This window comes from Amyelois transitella, chromosome 5 (assembly GCF_032362555.1).
Source record: "Amyelois transitella isolate CPQ chromosome 5, ilAmyTran1.1, whole genome shotgun sequence".
NCBI lineage: Eukaryota > Metazoa > Arthropoda > Insecta > Lepidoptera > Pyralidae > Amyelois > Amyelois transitella.
In genome coordinates, this window is record NC_083508.1 from 10,154,684 (window position 1) to 10,173,324 (window position 18,641).

An 18,641-nucleotide genomic window follows, 5' to 3' on the forward strand; every position below is an offset into this window, starting at 1 on the left:
CTGGAGACTTAAAGGGGTAACAAACAACAATTTATCTAACGATAAGCACCTCCCAAAGGACACAGGAGCTCAGGGCGAATTTATGAACATGATAGAAGTGGCACTGCGACTTCACGAGTGCTATTTATTGATTTCACGTCTAAAATTTTACAATTTCAAGAGCACCTACCCCAAACCTACGAAAGAAGTATGCAGCGATCGTGGCCAGTGGAAAAATTTACTTTCTGCCTACCCCTCAAAGTAATAATCTTAATTTCTGGCTCATAGCCCGTGTGACGTAAGCCGACACAGGCCATCAACAATGAATTCTTTCTAATTCTTTTTTTTTATTATTATTTTATGTGAATCATTGTAAGTATAGGTACTTATCGCATTAGTGTAATACTGTTAGGATAAGTATAAAGTTTGTGAATAAATAAATAAATAAATTGAATGAATTTTAAAACTCCAAGTCATTTGACAATGTTTAGACAAATAGACTATAAAACCGATTCAAAAATAGATACCTACCAAGATATTCTGAAGTAGCTTTTAATAATGATGAAGTAAAATCGTAACTTCTGAGTGGACAGTTAAGTAGTTTATATTGAACTCTCGGGTTGATAGTGGGTACAAAGCGAATGGGCAGTAAAAGGCTATTATGAGCCCGTGTTAACGATAATGCAGCCAGGTGCAAAGATATAAGTCCATAACGAAACTACGATAACCGATTTTCGTGTAAAATGTGTATCTATAAAACGATAGGTTTGCAAAAAATAATGTACTAAGTTGGTAGCGAAAAATGTACAGGTAGAGTGAAGTCTACTACTTACTCCTTCTCGTCTTGTAGATGTTCCAGTAGTTAAATAAATGTATTACATCCGAAGGAATACGTAGTATTCAGTCTAGAGCTGATAAACATGACTCAATAATTAAAAGCAAGTTTCACATATGATTTTTTTTAAAGTGTGTTCTTTGATTAGCTTGGGTCTTGGATGTTTATCTATATAAGTAATTATTATAAACTATAGTATCGTTGAGTTAGTATTTGGTAACACAAGTTTCGAACTTACATCGTGAGTAACTCAATCTGTGTAATCTGTCCCGTATATATTTATCTATTTCATTTGTATTTTACCCTTTTTCGATATTCTAGACCAAGCCCTACACTGCCCTTACGGGTTTGGCTTCAAAATATTCAAAGAATAATGATTCCTCCCTCACTGCTCCCGTTTCCCTTAACACAGCTCGTATTTGGTACAAATTTGCATCACAATAGTTCATCCCAAACACAATTATTTCGCCATCTCAAAACTCCAACAACAGCACACACGTATGGAAATCAGAGGAATCGTGATCCTTCTTTTTCTAGCAAAAATTTCTCCCCAAAGACCCGCTTTGTAATTAAACTCGCAGATTTGATGATTTTACACAAAGTTAATAGAATTTTGTTAATTTTCTGAGCGACATTGATTGACTCTCCTTTTCGATGACATAATGAACTTTGTCCAACATGTACGAACAGGGTATTATGTTATTATCAAATGATATATATATATAGTAGGTATTAAAAACAAATTTAGATACTTTCTTAGAGGGTTCTCGTGAAATATTTAACGCAATTACATATTTCGTGCTGCTTAAGTTTTTTGCCCTTTCAACTCTTTGCTATCCGCAAACGATCCGTGGATGGAATGATCTTTTTCTAGTTTTTGATAACTACGCGGCTAATATTTATTCGATTATGTAGGTACCTTTTTGAAGTAATTTTATTAAAAATGACAACACATTTCTCAGAATATACATTTCTCACAAGGGACGCTTCTCTTAATTCTCAAAAATTCCCACTTTTCTAGCATATGTCTAAAGTTTATAATTCTTTTCTATTGTCAAAAAATGATTTTAAAATAAAATAAAAACCTTTATAAATCCATACAAATTGATCTTGTATATGATATGTTGTATTTGCGAATAAATACCTACATTAAAACCGATAGATATAGCTGGATTGTTGATATTGAACTTGTACCTACCTACCTTCAGATCTGGCTGTGAATTGTGATGTGAAGCACTCGTCGTGGGGACGCGCACTCGCATAGTAATGCTCTAGTTACGGCCGGTTAGTATGCGACAGTGTACCACGCTGTGCAGTAAATATCATGTCACAAAACAAGTGCATAACTCAAATAATAATAAAAATGAATATTTAGACGTTTGCGTGACTAGTAGAAGAACAATTTTAATATTAGTACCTTCTCGTACATATTGTCCTTATAGGAGCAAATACAGACTTAAGCAGAGGCGATATTTACCTATCCTCTCCTTTTTCTTCTGCCTTGGCTTACTGATTGTTGGGAATAGTGCTCTTTATGTTAGTTTGTTATCATCCAGGTCCTGCTAGATTACATAAATATAATTATATGGACTCTTCTGAAAATTAAAGCTTCCGACTTTCATTAACTACCTATGTTTCTTAGAAACTTTGTCGTATTAGTTCCGAACAGAAAGTTTTTGAATGAGTACAAAAAAAAGACAGTTTCTGTTTCGTATAAAAAACGGTCATTAATCAATCAATCTTATGTATAAAATTGTCGTGTCACAATGTTCGTTCCCGTACTCCTCCGATACGGCTTGACCGATTCTCATGAAATATTGTGAGCATATTGAGTAGGTCTGAGAATATATTTTACCTACCTCCTTAGGTAGGTAAAATATATTCTCAGACCCCTTGGTGATAAGGGTTACTTATAAATTATTTATATGGCAAAACAAAGTTTGCCGGGACAGCTAGTATTTTCATATATTTTCATAAAAGTTGCGCTAATGACTCAAGCCGACAGACAACTGCATCTCGTCATTACTGGGCGTAACAAGCAAAGATTTGACATTGATACATTTTATCGTTTAGTTAATGGGAGCCCATTCTGGAATACCCACGGGAAACTGACGAGATAGATTTTTCTTTACGCGCGAAACTGCGATCAAAAACTAGGCTTGCAAGAATGCGCACCTCATATACCAGCAATAATCGACCAGACACCACTCGTCCCCACGTTGCACCTGCGTTACTGACCTCGCCAAGTTCACGGCCCCGCCACGCAGACGGGGAAGTGATATGCTGACCTCCATACCTCATCTATTGGTACAGTACAGGCGACATCACGTCTCGTTGTCCACATTATAATGATGGCCTGTTTGGTGCAGTACCAACGGTAAGTATTACCTCCGTGCCTTTGGTTCAAGCCCTAGACATGGTAATAAATCTTCTCCAAATAAAAATATATATTTGATGTTTTTAGTCTGGGTTTAGGATGTTTATCTATGTATGTATTTGTTATTAGAGTGTGATACATAGTGTTGACCAGTTAGTATTCAATAAGATGCCTCTACTAACATTGGGGATAGCTAACTTACTCAGTCTTCGTAAAACATGAAAAATGAAGAGTAGCTTTACGGAATATTCTAGTAGTATTTATACCCAATTTTCTAATTGTTAGATATGTTGTCAGGCAATAACTAATTAGTATTATCATCTTTAAACATGCACTGTCCAAGAGTCAATTTCATGCTAGGCGAATGCCAAACATGTAGGTTGAGTAACCAAAATATTCCATAAATAAATATATACGGGACAAATTACACAGATTGAGTTAGCCTCGAAGTAAGTACGAGACTTGTGTTACGCGATACTAACTCAACGATTTTATAATAAATACTTATATAGATAAACATCGATGAGACAGAGCACATTTAATCGGAATAATATTCAGCAGCTTAATTATCCACCTATGAGTGTACTCAAAAATCACATTCGGATAGGGTTTAGTTTCTCTCATTTCCCTAGAAAATTGATTCGAGAAAATTCCCCACGTGTCGTTCCCACGTGCCCACACACCCGGCAGACGCAGAACAAACCATTGCCAAACAAATTTTCCCATTTATCGGTTCTGGATAACCTTAAGACCTGTTAGGCCGAATTCATCATAATTTGCGACCTCAGACAAAAACGATATTAGAACTCAATGTCGCGTGTAGAGCTGACTCATTCGATTTACGTTAATTTTCATGATTATACAATCACGTCAGTCAACTGGCTGGCTGATGAGCTTCCGCAAAAACAATTTTAAGGCATAGGTAGTAAGTTACCTACAGAAACACATTGATTATTATTTTTGCTCTTAATCGGAATGCGGATATTTTGTATAAGTTTTGTATAAGTTTGGTACAAGTTTTTTGTATAAGTTAAATAGGACCACTCCATTTAACTTATACAAAAAAAAAACACGCTTTCCCATGGATATCGTATAAGGCGACTAAGGGATGTCGGCTTTGAAACCAAAATCCGCAATCGCAAGTACGGAATGGAATGCATATAATGTATTGACTAAAGAGGTAAGAATCTCTTGACAATGTCGAAAATTAATTATAATTTGATTTATATACTTATTGCTCAGAATATAGATCAAATTCAAAATTTTATTAATTACTATGAGACATTTCAAACATCACTTAATAATTGTCATATTTTTTTTAGTTTCACAACATAAGTTGACGCTGAAAAAATTACTTAAAACAAAGTTTACTGCCGCTTCCAAAGCGTCAGTGCAGAAGAAGCGGTAACAAATTGCACTGTAGCATTTTCTTCCATAATTTTAACTTCACAGTTATCGATAATTAGAATTAGAATAGAAATGTGGACTGGAGAAATTTATATAGTATAGAATATAGAATACTAAAATAGTTAAAAATGGAATGTCAAATTTAAATAAATAGATGTACAAAGAGTACCTAATTTTGATTTGAACCAACTACAAATCTTCACGATGTTCCTTCGCGAAGCACAAGCCAGATACAAAAATACACCTTTAAAGAGGAACATTCAATATTTCCAGAATCATCATCGGGAGCTTATTTAATAACTATTAAATAAGTACAATTATATCAGTACAAATTCAATCAAAATACTTGCATGCAGTACTCAAACTCCGATTACCTAACTAAAAATACGTCATCAAACGTATTTGCGCGTTCTTTTGTCCGGCAATCAGGCGGCCTTCGCGTCACGTTGCGTCGCGGGATTCACACAAACCCTTGTTCACACTCATCATACGTTACATACATATTATAACGTGACTTCCCGCGCGAGGTAGACAGAGCCAACAGTCTTGAAAACACTGATAGGCCACGTTCAGTTATTTGGCTTTAAGATAGAATTAAGATTCAAATAGTGACAGGTTGCTAGCCCATCGCCTAAAAGAGGAATCCCATGTTTATAAGCCCATCCCTTAGTAGCCTTTTACGACATCCATGGGAAAAAGATGGAGTGGTCCTATTCTTTTTTCTATTGGTGCCGGGAACCACACGGCACACTTCATACGATTGTGACTAATAAAACTGAAGTCATGCATTCTTAAATCGCTTTTAACAAAAAACTTAACTTTAACAGCGATAGTATAATGTTGTTGTCAGCGGCTATAGAACCTGGATGGATTCACATCTGTAGATTACTAGAGTAAGGGTTACTTTTTTCGCGAAACTAACGAAAATGTCATATTATTTCACTTGCATAATGCACTTAGTTACTTTGAAAACTACACTTGTGTGTTTGAGCAAAGTGGACTTGAGCAGTAAATAGCGATAAATTATAACGTTTGCCACCAGACCGGAGGAACGACCACGACCATTCTGCCAAGAGTAGGTAAAGCGGCTTAGAAAAAGCTTCTAGAAACTGAGAGTGAAGTCACATCGCTATACCATTTTGCAAAGAAAAGTCTGAAGCTATGTAGGAGACTTTTACTATTATCTATTTTCTGTATCCGAATAGATACGCTTATACGAAAGTAGGTATAATCTCCCGAAGTTCATTCAAAAAAATTCAAGGGAAGACTGTTTTATAAGTTATTATTCTGAATTTAAAATAGCATCATATTTGTGAATGGATCTTTATTCCTAATGGCCGCGTGGGATTCTTGTTTACTGTTAACATTTTATAGGTTAAGGCCGCTGTTATCACTGGACTCTGCACTTGCATTGTGTGATGTCATTCGTTCTAATTTTAGTACTCTGCTAAACGAATATTGTTGATCGGTAATACAATATATTACAAAAATATTGATCCTTCCATGCCTATAAACAATACCATAGGTATTAAGCATCAAAATTAAGTAAAAAGCTTATAAAATATTATGGGTTAGCATTACTTTAAATACCTACTTACTTATATAAATTGATATGAAGTGTGCTAGATGCTTCTCTTGCAGTGTTCGTTGCTTGCTCGTTACCGTTGGGAAGAATTAACTCAATAAAAGAGGCAGAATAAATTTAGTACTTAATTAATTATATACGTTATTTTTTTTTTACATTGATTAAAAGAATATTATTATTTAGAATCACAGTTTAATTAGTTTTAACTTTCTTTGTACCTACTACAAGTCTAATTAATTTAATTAAAATTAATATGAATAACTTTACAATAAAGTAAAAAATCAACAAAAACATTAATACAATCAACAGCAATACAGCATAGACATCTAGCTGTAAGTTTTCGAACCACGTATTTTGTTGAGCTGGCAAAGATGGCAGCGCAGTATCATAACGCGTTACGTACTCTATCCAATAGATGGCGCTATCCATAACTTTTTGTGGTCTGTCGTGCCACATTTTTGAAATCTGTTGAGCGCTTCTTTGCATCCTGCATATGAAAAATAAAGAAATACACATTTAGTAACTGTTATTACATTAATTCTAACCTAAAAATAATAAAATAAATACTATCTTTTCCTCAATTATTAAAATCGCTATAGCTCCATAATACCTCCATACTACCTCTCCATATTCAAAAGAAACCTAAATATATTTTATACTTACTTTTCGGACGTCAATTCCCTGATAGCGTCTCCCAAGTTCGTTTCATTGATTCTGTCAAACATAAGAGTGTTTCCGAGTCCAGAGGAGACAACTACTGCAGCGTTAGAGAACTGGTCTCCGAAGAATGGCACGGCCAACACAGGTTTCCCGCAATGAGCTGCCTCGGAGAGACTTAGCATGCCACCGTGGGAGATAAACGCTTTTACCTTTGGGTGACCTGAAAAGCAGGACAGAATGGCTCAGAATAATGACTTATTAAAACATACCATTATAGTGTACATAATACAATCTGTATGAACACACGACCTTAATTTAGTTAGACTAAAACAATTTTGAAACTAAGTTTCTATAGCACGCATTATTATCAAAACTATATTTATACCTAAGCATGATACGAGGTAACTTGGATTCTTATGTTAACAATTTCACAGAGATCTCAACTCCAATTTCATAGCCGTATACGACGAGCTCTAGACACGATTGGGTTAAACGCATAGCATATTCTAGATTCAATTTCAAGCTGTTAGTTTCTAGTCGTATGAGCAACTGATAAAAACACGATATCAACAAGATTCCTATTAATATGCATGAGAAGAGTAATGATTATGGAGGAAGCGGGAGAGGTCAGTGAGAATCGTAGCGAGGGGAAATTCATTATCTATGACCACCAAAGAGAGTATGTATGTATCTCCTACAGATTTCTAGATAAAGACGTCATTTATTAATAAAGTACTTTCATAAATTAACGTTTAGGTAAGATACTTATTGGATAGGATAAGTAATAAACATAATTTAATTCAATACTAGTTAGTAGGATACTTGCACAAAACATCCAATTGTGGGAACCATTTCCTAGGATATATTTTGCCCTCGTAACCAGCTGGAAAAGTGTCATTTTCCCATTTCCACAAAACTTTTTGAGGGACGCTCTTGAAGGCTTCTAGAAACTTCTGCATTTTCTGGGGTGACATAGTGCTAAGTTGAAGGTTAGAGCCGAAACTAAAGTAGATAGCACCCTGCTCAGCTGTAGAGAGAAAATCTTCAATGTCCTGAAAATATTAATTTCAAATATAATGTCGTTCACAATTTTGACTTTAATTTAATTGCAGCTTAATTCTGCACTTATCATGAAGTATCTATATATATCTGGTTATACATGCATACATATAAAATGAGGATGAATAAAAATTATTATGTATGTATCTGGTTATAAAATGAGGTATATAGTATTCCCTTAGAGAAAAGGTTTGTATGCAATTGCTAGTTAGGGTTTTAAAAACATATGGGTTTTTTTTTCACATTAATTAAGAATATTATACCTTTGGAACTGGTTTAGATTCACCAATATGAATGCCTCCAATCTCTAAAACCTGAGGCGACATTGCTCGAGCCCCTGTCAATGAAAAGTGCTGATACACAAACATCATGCGCATTCTGTCTCTCGCTACTTCCTCTATATCCACCGGCCTCGGCACATGCGGCTCAAACGTTTCATACATTCTCCTCTGAATAAACCAACGTCCTACAGTTGTAAACACAAAGTGTAAAATACAATCTTCAACCTTCTGATACAGTGACTTGTTTAATATCTTCGTTGAGAAGTAAAATGGATCTGAGGAAACATCAAATGATAAACCCAGTCTAGCATAAGCCCATGGAAGCATCACGTGGGAAGTTATTCCTATAATAGGTGCCTCATAGAAAGCCGCTGCATACGCAAGTGCACAATCAGACATAAACTGTTCCACGAATATGACGTCATAGTGAACTCCTTCGGCCTGATGTGTTTTTGTTATTTTGCTGTTAAAAAGGTTATCACAATCCTTACTGTTCATTTGCCACGAATAGTATAAATGTCTGAAGTAATTGACTAAATACCAGTAAGTCGAATCAGAGTTTTCTCTTTCGTGTAATAGAGGTATCGTGCCTAAACTCGAGCTTTCCAGATTGATAAAGGTTAAGTTTTGGAGCGGTTCATCATCGGGATAATTATTTATGACGGTGACATTGTGTCCCCTTGTAGCGAGCTCTCTGAACAGAGGTTTGAAGGCCATGTAGTGGCTTCGAAGTGGCAGCGAGACGATGGCGAGGATGTTGAGACCGGCAGCATTGTGGAGTAGGAAGAGCCACGAGATAAGACATACGATAGCCCGCGCAATCATTGGAACGGTTCGCGGGGCTCCACGGCCGGCGGTGCACTGACGCGGCGGCCTCGTGGTTACAGCCTTGACCGCGAGCAACAACCGAGCTGACTTCCCATGCAACTTGTCATACCTACTATCTACGTATCATAACGGTGTTTTGATAACGCAATGCTGAGAAAACCCGCAATCTCGTTTCTTCGTTTTTGAAGTTAGTAATACGATAAGATATATTTTTTTTGTATTTGTTAATTTCATTATTGAAGAAATTTGTTATTTTTGTTTGTTGTTTAAAGAAAGATGTGATAAGATAAGTAGGTACTTTTTGTAAAAATGAATAGGAGTAAAATGACAGACAAGTGATTGATGCAGAGATATGTTAATAAATTATGACCATAAAATAAATAACAGGTACCTATTTTAATTAAAATACACAAAAGTTACAACGTTGTGCCTTTCATTAACGGCAGCAACCTTATTTGACATTGGATCGAATCTTTTTTATGAATAAAGCACTACACTACCTAGTTACTTAATAATAATTAGCAGACACTAGTGTCTGGTATTGGTAATTACTGGCTTCGTCACATAAATAAAACACCTGCCTACTTGTTATTCAATAATTACAAATTGCTATTTTCATCTACCTATATCAAAATAATATAAGTATACCTGATTTTAAACCTATCGAGTCCTATAACAGGGCAAAGATCACTTCTTTCTCTCTCTACATGCTTCTATCTGAAGCATAGTTATGCCTTCTACTCAGATTGACGTCGATGTCATCCCGCCCTCTTTACCGTGGTCTTCCCCTGGGTCTATGCCCTTCTGGGACCCATTGAAATAATATTAGGTATACCTAGGTTATTAAACAAATTTAGTTACCTGTATGATAAATATCTTACCTTTGAAACCAGTTCGAGTTCAGTTATATGAATCCCTCAGTTCAGTAATATGTATCTTCAAGAGTTGTAGCGCCAGGAACCTCGCACTCGACAAAGTGTTGGTACACGAACACCATTATCTACATCCACAGAGGTTCCAACAAGATACTTCTCAATATAGACGTCTTTCTTTGAATCATCCAACGCCCCAAATGAATATACAAATGAATATACAAAAACTTCCACTTTCTAATACAAGGATTTCTTGCTCGCTGAATTCGTATAGTAAAAGAGATCAGTGGCCGTATTAAAGGGTAGCTATAATCTTGGACAAGCCCATGGAATTAAGGCATGAGAAGTCATTCCTATGACAGGAGCATCGAATACTCGTAAAGCGGCAGCGTAGTCTAAACCACAATCGTCCGTAAACTGGATGACGTCATACTTGACACCTTGAGACCGATATGCTGAGGTTGGGATTGCTGAAAAAGTCTTCAATCTATTTCGTATACCGCGAGAGAATTAACAAGATTCGAGTCTACATTTTAAAATTTATTTATTTGCGAACCGATCTTTGTGAACTAAGTAGATATATCTCCGTAAACAGACATCCGGAGAGACACCGCGTATTTGAAAATACACTTAGGTACCCTCAATGCTAATTCATCTTGACGATTGACAATGAAGGATTTATTTAGGTTAAAACTATCACCTATCACCATTGGAAAGAAAGGAACAATGTATTGCAGACAAACCCAACCCCCGAATTGTTGTAATGACTAGGGAATCATGTTTCTCGGATATTGGCTGTACCTTGAGATTATGAAACAGGTAGATATGGGTTTTTCACGTGGGGAACATGACAGGTAAAATAAATAAATAAATATATACGGGACAAATTACACTGATTGAGTTAGCCTCGAAGTAAGTTCGAAACTTGTGTTACGAGATACTAACTCAACGATACTATATTTTATAATAAATACTTATATAGATAAACATCCAAGACCCAGGACAGAAAAAGTTCTTTTCTCATCATGCCTTGACCGGGATTCGAACCCGGGACCTCCGGTGTCACAGACAAGCGTACTACCGCTGAGCCACAGAGGCCGTAAAAGCTGTAGTTAACAGTTTGTTTCATCATAGAGATTGGTCTATCAATATCATACCAGTGGTTTCAATTATATTTACTAGATAAAATTTATAAGTGACATGTTCAGTAGGTACATGAACACTTTTTGTATTTTTTATTGTTTATTTTACTGCCACTTGTGTTTCTTAAAGTACTCTCTTTAAAATATTACTAAAATGGAGTTGCTCTGCTCTGTATTTTTTTACTATAAAATATATAAGTTTGTTATATTTATTTTGCTTGTTTGATTCCAACAACATTCATAATTTATAGGAGCATATGTTACTATACTTGCTAAGTACTTATGTGGTACTAGAACATTATTTGCTAGTAATATGATGACCAGGCACCTACAGTAAACTATGTAAAAAAAACCATTTCACAATAGCCACTATACACATATATTATTGATTAAACCATAAATAATTTCATATATTATATCACACTTAAGTCCTTAAAAGATTCTCTTCTGCACGATGTACAGACAGACAGCCAAGAAGAAGAGGAATGCGAAGAACATAATGACTTTGTCGGTGAACTCCCGGCGGCCATATTTCGTCAGCAATTTACTAGACTGCGTTATTGTGCTTGCTGTATTTTGCAGCTCTGCTTTGGTTCCCTAAAAACAATTAAATCTTAGATCATAACCAATATAAGAAAGAATAGGATCATCTCTTTCCCATGGTCGTAAAAGGCGACTAAGGGATAGACTTATAAGTTTGATTCACAATCTATCTCTTTTGCAAGGCAGTAACTGGAGAAAAGGAGTGATTAATAAATTAATACTACTAAACAACAATTTTTCTGCGAAAGCATATTAAACTTACATGTACTGAAGAGCTGGAAGACACTAAGCTATCTAGAGTGTCTTGACTCCTTTGTGTAGTGTCGGCCAAGTGTCTGCTTATTGATAGCAGCTGTTCAGTCACACCTGGAACATAAGCCAAACAATAAAATGTTGTAATTTATGTGTACCACAGAATACAGAGATTACTGTACTGTACTTTGTATTTTGTGACAAATGCAGTTTACAAACTTTCTTCAGAATCTTCTTGAACATTCTAATATTGTTTGTGCTGGATAAATTAAATAATAAGATTATATAACAATAACCAATAATTGAATATATTTTAACAATAAAATTGTTTAGCCAAACAGCTGAATGTGGCCTATCAGTCTTTGCATGACTGTTGGCTCTGTCTACCCTGTAAGGGATATAGACGTGAGTATATGTATGTATGTATGTAAGCAAAAGTACATTGTATGAAAACTAGAGGATAAAGAAAAGTCTTCATTTTATTATTTTATCTTAAGGTAATGTGTTCAAATCACAGCATATACATATTATAGTACCTACATTAGAAGCAAAAAAAACCTTTCTTTTAATACATTAATAAAAAAAAATACACACCTTGACCTTTTGAAGTTGGTTAAAAAGGAATTCTGTGGTGGCAAGGTCAGTACAGCTTTCATATAGAAATGAATTATGAGTTATGAATGTGTATGAAGGGAAAAGTGTGCAGAGATCATAGCTAGTTGTAGATGTGGTCGTACCCTTTAGGAAAAGAGGTATGACTTTATGTAAACTGTACAAGAAAAAAAAAACATACCAGACGACATTTTGAGCAGTCCATCTCTGTCCACCTTCTTCCGTCTGTTCCTAACTCCAGCTTCTTCGGTCTCTGCGGGTTTCATCAGCTCCTCACGTTGAGCCTTTTCTATAGCAAAAATTGAGCTAATATTGGCCTCCTTAAATTCTTTTAGGAGCCTGTAATTAATTAACCTTGATTAAGCCAAAAATTGTTACAAACATAAAATTCTCAAAACTCAATAATGTAACTTCATTTAAAGAAAAACAACCTAGGGTACTTAATATTCTTATTCATACATAATAACCATATTACAGATATATTTATACTTAAACACTGATACGACCAAAAGGATAATATTTTATGTAAAAGAAGGTGTATAATATGTTCTAATTTATAAGAATTATTTCAATCCAATGGATTTTGAGAATCAATTATTTCTCACTAAAACGTGCTTTTGGTTAAGGATGTTTCTATTAACTGCTTCAGACTATATAATAAAATACAAACCCAGCTAATTGATGCCTCTGTGATTCTAGTTCAACCACATATTTAGGGTCTCCGCAGTCTTTGCTGTACAGCTCTAGCAATTCTAACTCGTCTCGGAGTTGATTAATTCTTGTCCTTCCCTTCTCATTCAGAGCATTCAAAGCTTCCATTGACTCTCTGCATTCCAAAATATCCTGCAAATATGAAAATTGGCTTTTTTTATAATAGATTTTTATTTAACTACATGTAGTCAATAACATTTTTATTTTGTTTGATGCCAACCCGGATGGGTTCGGTTTAATAAACTAAGCATTAGGTGGTTGACTTACTTGCATAATAGCCCTGATTTGAAAATGAAACCTGGCCAATCTCTTCACAAAATTCTGATATGTAATATCCGGATTTTCGAGTTTCGAGAACAAAGTTTTGTATGTCTCCGTACTATTTATATCTTTTTTGATGTTATTCATTTTCGGTAACTTTTGTGTTAACAACATTGTGAATTAAGTAATAAATATTTAACAAAGAAAATAGCACATCGAATTCGTGCAATTCGTGATAGTTTTGATTTTTGTTTATTTTTATGTCAATACTCGATAATACGTCAGCTGACTTTGACGGCTTGTCAAATTTTCTTTTTAAGGTACTAGGCAAGGCATTTACCTCAAAATCCTAAAGCGTTTGGTCCTATTGATTGACTCGATGTGCCATTACGAGTTTTATGTCAAAAGCACATTAAATGCTCTATCTGGTATTTTATAAAAATAGATGCCGTGTGGTTCCCGAGACTTAATATAGACAGAATAGGAGTACTCCATCTTTTTCGCATGTAGGTTAGTATGGGACTACGCACATTCATCTAGTGCAGCGTTTTCCATAATTTAATGTGGGTTAGAAAGAAAGAAAATCTTTATTTGGCGCAAGATGTAACATTACATTTTCATCCATAAGGTTAGCTTAGGTTCCACACGTTAAAAAAAAGAAGCCGCCTACAGACGCCAGTCTGACGGTTGGCGGTGAACCAATTGCCATCAAGCAATCGAAGCCCCTGTATGGCGAATGCGCTCTCTCGCCAAAACCTAGCTTCCTTGCGGAGGCCGCAGAGGTTTCTTGCGATAAGAGCCACAAGATATCGAACGATTTCCTTTAAGGCGGCGTCTGTGCTGCCCGGTTCCATTATCTGGGACCTAAGTAGAGGTAAACACTCGAAAAAAAAATTATCTGTAGTAGATATAGGTAGGTAGCAATTTTATTTTTTGTAATAAATTCAAACAAGACTGTAAAACAGAAATCAGCACATAAAGCTCTCCCTCTTGTTATTCCAGGTGCCAAAAAATATGGTTTAGAAATATTTTTATAGCAGAACATCTGGTTCACCGATTTCGGCGAGAATGTGTCAACCTTAATTGTGTCCAATATTGCAATACTTGTAAATGCAGTTCTTAATCTATAGGTATCTAACATTGTAGCATAATTTACCAAGCTGGATTTTTAAATCTAACAAATAATTACACTTCACTACAATGTGATGATTGCGCTAGTGTGCATTCTGCGCCCTTGTATCAGAATTTAACATAATTTTTTCTTAATATTTTAGACGGTTGGCTCTGTTAACCCCGCAAGCTGTTGGACATGTATATACGTGATGATAAGTTTGTATGTATTATGGCAGCGTTATATAATTATTTCTTGAACTAATTAATCCACGGCGTCATTCAGCACCGCAAAAATGGAGTAGCCATTGTAGAGTGCCTGCAAAGAAAATATCAATATTGGAAACGCGCGCGCAAGATCACGCGAGATCTAAAATCAAAATTACCTAAATGTCAACAAAATTTTTCTCAAAGCAACTTGTCAGTATTTGATTACTACGTTTTAATGCTGCTGCTGGCTGAACGTGACAGTTCAGTTTAGTTTCAGTCTTTTCGAGACTATTCGCTCTGTCTACCTCGTAAAGGATAAAGTCGTGAATAAATGTACGTATGTAAAAATATTTCTTAAAGACTTTTTGTTGTGGACTTACTCCGATTGGCAATAGCACGACTACGAGTATTCATTTGAAAACTTGCAGAACTGCTAATGCGTGATTGACTGTTTATTCAGATTGTTTGGGTGACTGTTCATTCAGATCTCTAAATGGCTGGTCACTTTAACATACACCTGCTAATTAGCTAAGCTAAGTGCGAGTAAAATATCGAAGTTATAGTTATAGTTTATTAATAAATTGGGCAAACCTGTGCGAATGTTTGCATAGACATGTAAGCCATTCCTCCTGCACTAAGGGCCAGAGGTTTCTGAGCATTCCTGATCACGAAAAGTAAGTCTTTCTGAAGTCCGACTGGCCATGACGTCCATTCTGCGTCGTATGCCGCTTGCGCTACATTAGCACTCTGTGGTGTGATAAAAAAGTAAACAATTTCATCGTACCCTACTTCTTTTATAAAACTAAAAGGTACGGATAACAACGAGATAGATTTTGAGATAATTTTTTCCCCTTTATTGTAAAGCCCCGGAAAGGAGTATTTAAGATCCTTGGAGAGCCTAAGGTGTGCGCTACATACAGGAGGAATGCTGACACACGGATATGACATTCGGTCAATCAGATATAGGTAAATAAGATGGTGTAATAATTATTGTAAGTGCCCTAGGCAATCCTACCCTAGAAACTTCAGAACTTTTCCTTTGACATTCTGAAATCGTTTACCCAAACTCCAGTAAAGCTTAAGACTACTATGTTAATCATAGTGTTGGCAATCGAGATTCCGGCGGCTGTCGACTTCGAAAAATTTAAAAAGATGGCGCCACTACATCGAACCGGAAGTCAAATATACAACGGTGACGATTTACGAAAAAGAGGGCGCTACTGTGGCTAGCTAACCAAGAAACCGCGCAGTCGCCCGAGATTCATTGCTCTGTCGGACTTCGTACTGTGAACTTGCTCCTCACGAAATATTGTCATATAGTTGAATTAATAGTGATTTAATAAAGTTTCTAAAAGGCTTAGTTCTGCAGCATACGCTATTCGTCGTATTAGGCATTTGACGGATGTGGCAACTGCTAAGCTAGTATATTTTAGTTATTTTCATAGTTTAATGTCATATGGTCTACTGCTTTGGGGATCAGCAGCAGACATACAAACTATTTTCATTTTACAAAAAAGGGCAATTCGATATATCTACGGTCTTAAACAAAGAGATTCCCTTAGAGATTTTTTCAAAAACCTAAATATTTTAACTTTGCCCTCCCAATACATATTCGATAACATCATGCATGTTAGGAAAAACTTAGACTCTTTCAAAAAAGTAGGTGAATGTACTAGTAGATCACTGCGGAACAATTACAAGTTGTCGATCCCAGCACATCGGCTGGCTAAGGTAGGGAAATCATTTCTGATTAATTGTATAAGATTTTATAATAAATTACCAAAAAGTGTTCTTGAAATGAATGATAGAAAATTCAAACAGTATATTAAAGTTGAGCTTTGTAGGAAAGCCTATTACAGCACGGATGATTATATTAATGATAAACATGTGTGGCCCGAGCTGGACATAATAGCCTCTTAATTCTTGTGTATTTTGACATGATCTTGACATAATTTGTACAGTATGTACATATTTTATTTTATATTTATTTTATTTGACGAAATATTCGTATTGACATAATCAGTTCTACATTCATACATGTTTTTTAATGTAGACAATGTGCATTCGTCCACGATTTTGATTTAAGAGATCTATATTTGTAAATTGACGTCCTATGAAAATGCTGCAGTGTAGTTTGTTCCGCCGCTTCTTCTACACATGCGCTTTGGAAGCGGTAGTAGTTATAATTAGATTTAAGTTATGTGACGTCAATAAGTGATACCTTGTATCCAATTTTGAAAATAAATCTATTCTATTCTATTCTATTCTATTCTGTTCTACTTACTCAGTTATCGCCCGTATTATAATTATCTAACAATAGATAATGACAACAATAAATATCTGAGAAGACACTAAATAGAAAATATTAAATTTAAGTATAGTTCCCAACTCACTTGAATAATCAACTCGTTTCCGAGGTAACTGTATATGTATGCGTTCAGAAGAGCCACACAAAGAAAAGCTAGGAAACTAAGTAAAACCTTCATTTGACTAGAACCGACCTGAAAAAGTTTGGTACAGTTCTATTAAATATATATTTTTAATTTATTGCTGAGCTAATTAAGATTGATACTAATTAAATTACCACTGTAATCATCACCGCATTTAAACATAACTCTAAAGTGATTGCCAAGTTTTGTACGAAGAAGTACTCGTTGAAAATGACCTTCATAGTTCCAGAATATCTGCAATTAATGAAACAAAATATGGATTCTTTACAATTCGTAAATTTTGATTACAGTCACAGTTTGTAAGCCCGTACTGTAAAATCTGGATATGAACTATGAACATGTACAGGATCAAAAATATACAAAAACATTAAGTTCAAAGCAAAATTATCTACACAATTACCTCATTATACGCACATGTTTTCTAATAATATCCTTGAATTGATTTCTCATTTCCACTTCGTTCTCTTTGCAATATTTTAAAGCCCTTATCCTCCTTTGCAATTCTTCCAATTGTTCACATAAATACATGATCAAACTACAAATCAAACCTTGCATAGCGCTTCCTCTCAGCACGCTTGGAGTAAACATCGTAGCTAAGATTTGAAAAGCTAAAAGGAATTGGTTTAAATTTTTCATTGGATCGAATGGCATCCATGTCTCAACTATCATTTCTCTATTAATTAATGCAGTACCACAAAAAGCAGTAAGGACGGACATTGAGAAAATGGTACTCACAACGACGTGAATCGTCATTAATTTGATACAATTAACTGTTATCTTGTCACCAGAGTGCATAATCTCTGTTACGAGCATCGAGATTTGCTTACGTTTCAACGCAAAAATAATGTATTTTGTAATAAAATTTACAGCAACGAGATTCTTGTCCAAATTGGCTAGGAATAGCGTTAGTTCCGTGTGGTGCTGATAGGTTCCGATAGATGTTATTATGATATAGATTATTGGTAGAGTGTGCATGGTTAATTCGAATATATCATAGAAAAGTAACCACTTCTTCGGCCAGTCATCGTTCCGCCATAGTCCGACACAGGTAAGGAACAACAAATTAAATTTAAAATAATCTTTTCCAGGAGCACAGACGTTTGCATCTGATGCTAGCATATTGCTGAATGTTCTTAAATCAACTCTTGACCTTTACTGCCTACAATACCTACCTTTACCTACAATTTTGTTTCGTAAACTTACTGCAATAATCGCAAAAGTTGGAAATTATAGGCACAGAACTAGATTTTCACAAAAGATTGCTCAACCTTGGTTGTAGAACCAAGAATAATTTTTAACTGTCCAATTATGGCAAAACAAAGTTAGACGAAATGACCACTAGTTATGGGCTAGTTAGCTTATCGTATTAACAAACTTCTCAAGGACAAGGACATGGACAGAATAAATAGATCTTCATATCTTTACATACATACATACATATGGTCACGTCTATATCCCTAGCGGGGT

General features: G+C 35.3%; 4 protein-coding genes across 5 annotated transcripts in view; 1 reads left to right on the top strand and 3 right to left on the bottom strand.

Annotated features, from left to right (window-relative positions):
* Nucleotides 1-18,641, top strand: part of LOC106134512 (protein downstream neighbor of son homolog) — a 140,326-nt gene that overhangs the window by 83,848 nt on the left and 37,837 nt on the right. The window contains exon 1 of one of the 2 annotated variants that reach the window (XM_013334591.2): nucleotides 18,031-18,222. The exons of the other annotated variant lie outside the window; for it this stretch is intronic. The gene's annotated coding sequence lies outside the window, so the exon portion shown is untranslated. Of the gene's footprint in view, nucleotides 1-18,030; nucleotides 18,223-18,641 lie in introns of those variants that run through there. 2 annotated transcript variants of the gene reach the window in all.
* Nucleotides 6,376-9,112, bottom strand: LOC106134495 (UDP-glycosyltransferase UGT5). Its single transcript, XM_013334559.2, has 4 exons — nucleotides 8,166-9,112; nucleotides 7,670-7,895; nucleotides 6,847-7,063; nucleotides 6,376-6,670 (listed from the first exon to the last, which is right to left on the bottom strand). Exons 1-4 carry the CDS (start codon nucleotides 9,006-9,008, stop codon nucleotides 6,376-6,378), a joined length of 1,581 nt encoding a protein of 526 aa, XP_013190013.1. The 5' UTR covers nucleotides 9,009-9,112.
* Nucleotides 11,374-13,674, bottom strand: LOC106134500 (vesicle transport protein SEC20). The gene is made up of 5 exons (XM_013334563.2): nucleotides 13,411-13,674; nucleotides 13,103-13,275; nucleotides 12,614-12,771; nucleotides 11,831-11,934; nucleotides 11,374-11,622 (listed from the first exon to the last, which is right to left on the bottom strand). The coding sequence occupies exons 1-5, from the start codon at nucleotides 13,576-13,578 to the stop codon at nucleotides 11,458-11,460; spliced, it is 768 nt and encodes a 255-aa protein (XP_013190017.1). The 5' UTR covers nucleotides 13,579-13,674; the 3' UTR covers nucleotides 11,374-11,457.
* LOC106134476 (odorant receptor 30a) lies at nucleotides 14,334-18,427 on the bottom strand. Its single transcript, XM_013334539.2, has 5 exons — nucleotides 17,575-18,427; nucleotides 17,309-17,408; nucleotides 17,118-17,225; nucleotides 15,316-15,471; nucleotides 14,334-14,833 (listed from the first exon to the last, which is right to left on the bottom strand). Exons 1-5 carry the CDS (start codon nucleotides 18,291-18,293, stop codon nucleotides 14,780-14,782), a joined length of 1,137 nt encoding a protein of 378 aa, XP_013189993.2. The 5' UTR covers nucleotides 18,294-18,427; the 3' UTR covers nucleotides 14,334-14,779.

Coding starts and splice junctions, on each gene's coding strand:
- LOC106134476 (XM_013334539.2), bottom strand. CDS start 18,293: ATGCTAGCATCAGATGCAAACGTCTGTGCTCCTGGAAAAGATTATTTT. Junction 17,409..17,574: donor AAACATGTGCGTATAATGAG/GTAATTGTGTAG, acceptor CATTAATTGCAG/ATATTCTGGAACTATGAAGG. Junction 15,472..17,117: donor GAAACGAGTTGATTATTCAA/GTGAGTTGGGAA, acceptor ATCACACCACAG/AGTGCTAATGTAGCGCAAGC.
- LOC106134495 (XM_013334559.2), bottom strand. CDS start 9,008: ATGATTGCGCGGGCTATCGTATGTCTTATCTCGTGGCTCTTCCTACTC. Junction 7,896..8,165: donor AATCTAAACCAGTTCCAAAG/GTATAATATTCT, acceptor TAATATTTTCAG/GACATTGAAGATTTTCTCTC. Junction 6,671..6,846: donor AGGGAATTGACGTCCGAAAA/GTAAGTATAAAA, acceptor TTTCATATGCAG/GATGCAAAGAAGCGCTCAAC.
- LOC106134500 (XM_013334563.2), bottom strand. CDS start 13,578: ATGTTGTTAACACAAAAGTTACCGAAAATGAATAACATCAAAAAAGAT. Junction 12,772..13,102: donor CAGAGGCATCAATTAGCTGG/GTTTGTATTTTA, acceptor AATTAATTACAG/GCTCCTAAAAGAATTTAAGG. Junction 11,623..11,830: donor CTTCCAGCTCTTCAGTACAT/GTAAGTTTAATA, acceptor AATTGTTTTTAG/GGAACCAAAGCAGAGCTGCA.